A 5,913-nucleotide genomic window follows, 5' to 3' on the forward strand; every position below is an offset into this window, starting at 1 on the left:
TAATATATTATTCTCATAATATATTAATAAATCATAATTAATCCTTTCTCTCCATAATTCATCCTATCAAGTTGCTTTGGTGAAGGTAACCCAAAAGGACCATGCACCATCGGGTCAAGTACATACCAAAATAGTTATGGACTTAGACACTAATCCAACAGTCTCCCACTTGAATAAGTCTAACAACTATTATGCGTATGACTTCTGATCCTGATCTGCAATCGTAGCTTTCTAAAGCCGCTATCAACTATGATCTTATCAGGTATGCGTGTCTTTTAGATAAGGGATCATATATTCCTCCATCCTAGATATCGTACAGATATGAGACATGAACTTAATCATTCCCTCTATACTATTTCTCGACTTCCGATTTATGATGACTGGCAATAGACTACAATTGAACACATCAATTTAGTCCCGGTTTGGCCAAGCGCTTAGGTGCCATCACTAAATCATCGAGGGGCCCAAAGATATCGCTTTCATCCTACTTTGGATAAAAGGAACAGATAAACTTTGATTCAATGTTTGCTTGTACTCACTCACCGAATCACAAACAACAATATGTTTTATGACACCAAGTTACTGGTGCGTTTACATATTATCAATGTGCAACCGAATCGCAAGATACAACTCACACATCTCGGTTTCAAGAATATAAGATGTTATCGTCTCACTAACCACTCGTGGAATAAAAATCCATGAAGTGATCCAAGTGAGCGTGAGTTTAATCCAATGCTCAAGTCATATTCATAAGCACTCATGAACGTTGCAGCCACTACTAGAAAAAAGGCCTTTTACGACGCTCATTGCGCGTCGTAAAACGCTCAGACGACGCGCAAATGCGTGTCAAGGAAGGCCTTGTCATAAAGAGAGACGATGCGCATTTACGACGCGCATTTACGACGCGCGGTTATGACACACAATGCGTATCAAGGAAGGCCCTGTCATAAAGGAAGACGACACGCATTTGCGTGTCGTAACCTTACGACGCGCGTGTTTATGACACGCAATGCGTATCAAGGAAGCCCCTGTCAAGAAAGGCCATGTCATAAATGAAGATGACACACATTTTTGCGTATCATAATTTTAAATGTTCTAAAAAAATATTTATATATTTATTAATTTTTAAATTAAATTTGCATTTAATGTCTCATAATAGAAATAAAATATCATATACAAAAAATACAATCCATTGCATAAAATTTAATGTCATACAATTCTATTTTTTACAATATCTAAATTTGCATCTAATCTACTCTCTACATCAAATTCCAACTAAGTAAAGTTGCATCTTGCCTTTCATAATTCTTTAAGACTAATGCTCCAAACAGATGTTATATGGATAAGAAGTTTACATTGGCCCATCTACTCTGTGTTTCATACTAACAATTGAAATGAAGAATGCAACACTTGCATTTGCAGCATCTTATCTCTTTCGGCTTGAGCTTTCTTTTCCTCTTTTCCTCTTGCAACAAAAAATTACCAAAATCAGAATCACATAGAAAAGGCATATTGTGATTTCTTGCATTAAACACCAAAATCATAACTTTTGTGTGCAAGTTACTTATTATATCAAAGATAAAACAAGATTTTTGATTTTTGACATACAGTAGAAGCAAGTTTAGTTTTAAAATAATTACCAGCAATTGCTTTGGTTTGTGCAACAACAACTTCCATGGTGGTTCCAGCTTCTCGTTGCTCAAGAGTCTCCCCAACACAAGCAATAACCTTCAAACCTTGAGATAGTGCGTATGCAACCTTGTCTCCAACAAACTGAATGAAACAAGAAAAAGAAAAAAAAAACTTTTTCAGTAACTTGCATACAACACTGATTAAGATGTTCACAAGGAAAAGTGTGAATTGATTTGAATAGGCTGAGTAAAATCTACACAAGGAAAAGGGTACCTCATTAGTTTCATTCAATAGGGCTCTCCTTTCAGAGTGACCTAGGATGACCCAAGGGACACCCAAATTGGCAAGCATCTCAGCACTGTAAATATAGAAAACCAACTTCAGTATTTAGTAAGAATCAAGAAGAAGAAATCAGACATAGGAAATTGAAAAGTTTTAGAAAAAAAAGGATGGTAATTTGATAAATGACACTTTGAAACATACCTAACCTCACCGGTGAATGCACCACCCTTCTTAACCCAATAATTTTGAGCTGCAACTTGGATTTCAGGCCTCAATTCACTTTTAACAGAGGTAAGAAACACAAAAGGAGGGCTCACCACCACCTCTGGTATGAAAAGTACTCAAAGGGCATTTACGTAATTTTACTTATTTATGGTCTCTTTATTTTACCCTTTGAAATTATGATGATATTTCAGGAAGTCATAACAGGAGCTGGCCACTCCAGTGCTATTGATTGGTGGGCAGTGGGTAAGCTTATTAATTTTCATGAATTAAAATTTTTCTTTAAAATATACACCATTTATTTGAATTACCTTCTTTTACCCATTTCAATACTTTAACTAATTTTTTATTATATTCTTTTTTTTATTTCATGTATTTTATTATATGAGATGTTGTATGGTGGTACACCATTTAGAGGAAAGAATAGGCAGAAGACATTTGCTGATGCAGTGGAATCCCCTCTATGTCCTGAATCTTTGACTTCACAGTATCAATGTTCTTTGAGCTCTCCACCTCCAACTTTATTGTCTTCCCTGTCAAAGTCTTAACAAAAACTTGCATATATGATTCAACAACTGACAATCAGCTAAATTTTCAGTCAATAAATAGGAATTTAGGAAAATACAGAGCTTAAGTTAATAGTGTGTAATATAAATGAAAGTAATTTGAAGTTACTGATTGATTTTGAATCATCCTAGTTGTGTGTTCCAGATTAGTAAAAGCCGGAAGAGAATAACAAAATGACAAGAATACACTTTTGAATAACACGATTTTACCTAAAATAAACTTGGCCAAATCAGATACAGAAATGAATGAACAAAACCTAAGAAACTCTGGTGTAAACTAATACGGACACACAAAGATCAGTCAATTATGTGTGATCAAATGAAAATCAAGTCAATCGACACAGGTATTTGTGTAGAACAATTGAAATGAGAAGTGATCGAATAAGATTCGAATCATGATCGATGTAGATACCTGTAGGAGACATCGGCTTGGGACATGATAGGGTGATCGTACACAACAACTTTATGGTCCTCCCAAACTCACAACCAACTCCAATCTAGATCCAATTCGGATGTGATGATCTGCTAAAGTCTTACCATCCTCGAGGATCTTTCCATCAATGATCAAAATCTGTTGATGCCATGGAATCCCCTCTTTCTTCTGAATCTTTGCCTTCACATCACAAATGAAAGGTCATATATGATTCAACAACCGACAAATAGCTACAATCTGTTAAAAAGGGTTAGGTCGTATGTGTCTAAATTCCAAATTTTATCCCTGAACCATATTTCTTAGATGAGATAATATGAGATTCAGTTGTTAAGATCAAACGGCCAACATGGGGAATCAACAACGATGAATAACAAAAGCAGCCACAGCCAAAAGGTCACAAACATTTGGAAGAAGAAACTTGAGGAGTGGATTCATGGATGACGGCTTCTGATAATAGTACTTAACTTGAATTTAGATACAATAAGTGTTAGGTCAGAATGACATTGTGAGATTTTTCTGTCAACAACTCAACATCAATGGACAACATACAGAGACAACAACCATGAATAACAAGGTAACACAGTAGTTAAGAATGAGGTGGCAACTTCTGATAACAACAACTAAGCACAAAGAAGGAGCCACATCAACAAAGGATGCGATTACAGACAGTGAGATGAAATGATAGGAACCTACTGAACCATGAATTAAACAAAAGAAGGAGCCACATCAGCAATAGATGCAATTAAGGCTTACATGATCATACACATATACCATGAACTTGTATTTATCTCTTAAAACAAAGTATTATTGATTAATAAGACATAATAAGAAAAAAAGTAAATTAAAATACACAAGTACCTTTGGTGGAAGACCATTCTAGCCACTAATCCTACTCCCAAGAACATTTTTTACATAACATTTGAAGATGCCATGGGACTTGGACTTCATGGCGCAATCTATCAAGCTCATTAAACCCTTGATTTGGCAGCATACTTGAAACCCTCACAATATCTGAAAAAATAAAAGGATTTGAAGCAATTAGTTAAAAAGTGGTAGCATGAAATGATTTAAGTTTCATCTGATTCATAAAATACATCATCAATTCAACTTCAATGATGAGGATGAAGAGGGTGACTTGTTCCAGATCTTGTGAAAAAGACATGATTGCCCTTGGGTTTAAGCCAGGAGCAGTTTCAGGGAAGGCAGCAGCTGCCTTTGCCTTTGGGTTGAAGGCAGAGGATGGAGGGTGACTTGTTCCAGATCCAAGCAAGAGAGACTCTACAGTTGCCATATAGCTCGCTGCTACAACTCATACACATAAAATTGTTGTCATATATGAATCCAATCGTTGGGTGATTGAAGGCGACGAGGCTGCGTTTGCTTCTTAGAGGGAGGGGGGAGAGAAAGTAAAAACAAATCTCACAAATTAGAGAGGTTATCGAAGCCAGTAAGGGGAACACCAATGAAAAATCCAAGGGATTATTGAGAGAAAAACTGAGTTTTTTTTTGTTTAAAAGCTATCGAAGTATCAATGAATTTCCAATATAGGAGAATTCAGAAAGCAGAGAGATAGGTACCTGATTTGACTGGAGAGATTATTGGGAACAAAGGGAAGCCAGCGCGTATACGGAGGTGATGACAATAAATCGATTGACTGATAATTTGAGAGAGAAAGAGAAGACCCACTTGCTAGCGATTTGGATGAATAGCTGGCTTAGACTAAGGTATTTGAGGCTGTCGATCAGTTTTAGGAGAGAGACTATGAACGATATCTATGGTATAGAAGAAGAAGAAGAAGACAGCGACGACTTGACTTTCTTGTTCACAAGATCATGAAATTAAGTTTTACCTAGTATTTTTTGGAGAGAATCGCTTGAATGTGGGGTGAGAGAATCATGAAGGCGAACCTTCGGAGAAGATGGAGGAGTGTAGGAGAATGGGGGAGAGACGAAGCATCGAATGGCTGAAAACCATAGTAATAGTTATAATTCTTAGGGCACGCTATTAGGGAAATAAAGATGACCCAAGGGCAGAAATTTGTGGAGAAAAGAATGTTGACCTCCGTATGGCTGCCATCTAGTAACAACGCTATTGATGCCATTCCTTCCATTTTCGACTGTTCATCCTCCACTTCCTCTACTGCTACTTCTTCACCATCTTCTATTTTTTCTGTATTTAGACTTGAGAGTATAATTAGGGCTTTTTCTAACAATTTCAACATCGAGTGGGAGATATGGTGGTTCCAGTAGGTAGAAGTGAGGGAAGAAGTAGGCAGCAGTCAATGTCGGGAGGGGGAAGGAAGGAGCGTCCATAATTTGGGCAAGAGGGAAAGGAGAAAAAAAAGGAAGGCGGGATTTTTAATTTTTTCAGAATTTCATTTCCCCCTACTGTTAAAGGATGGAACGCGCGTTCCATTAAAAATTATAAAGCGACATCCTTAGACAACACGCAATTTGTTATAGGTGCCCTCCGTGTTTTTTTAGACACTAATTTAAGGGCGTGCAATAATGCGTGTCTTCTATCCTTAAATTTTTTGAAGAGATGACATTTTTCTAATGTCACTCTCCTTTGCGTAACATAGATCAATGAGCGTCGTATTTTGCGCATCGTAAAAGGCCTTTTTTCTAGTAGTGAGCAAACATTTGCTTATGTCTAATACACTTTAGACAATCCACACACCAATTCACAACAGTCTTCATTCATACCTACTTCCAACATATGAACGACTCTGGTCCGTTTGAATAATTTGACTGTTCTGAACCAATTAAATTATTCAAG

The 5,913-nt window shown here is 36.7% G+C and overlaps 1 protein-coding gene across 1 annotated transcript; it reads right to left on the reverse strand.

Moving 5' to 3' along the window:
• Nucleotides 1-1,557: 1,557 nt before the first annotated feature.
• On the reverse strand, nucleotides 1,558-4,426 carry LOC111887175 (uncharacterized). The gene is made up of 6 exons (XM_052766062.1): nucleotides 4,230-4,426; nucleotides 4,110-4,146; nucleotides 3,240-3,315; nucleotides 2,116-2,239; nucleotides 1,906-1,990; nucleotides 1,558-1,773 (listed from the first exon to the last, which is right to left on the reverse strand). Exons 1-6 carry the CDS (start codon nucleotides 4,424-4,426, stop codon nucleotides 1,573-1,575), a joined length of 720 nt encoding a protein of 239 aa, XP_052622022.1. The 3' UTR covers nucleotides 1,558-1,572.
• Nucleotides 4,427-5,913: the final 1,487 nt, after the last annotated feature.

This window comes from Lactuca sativa, chromosome 1, assembly GCF_002870075.4.
Source record: "Lactuca sativa cultivar Salinas chromosome 1, Lsat_Salinas_v11, whole genome shotgun sequence".
Lineage (NCBI taxonomy): Eukaryota > Viridiplantae > Streptophyta > Magnoliopsida > Asterales > Asteraceae > Lactuca > Lactuca sativa.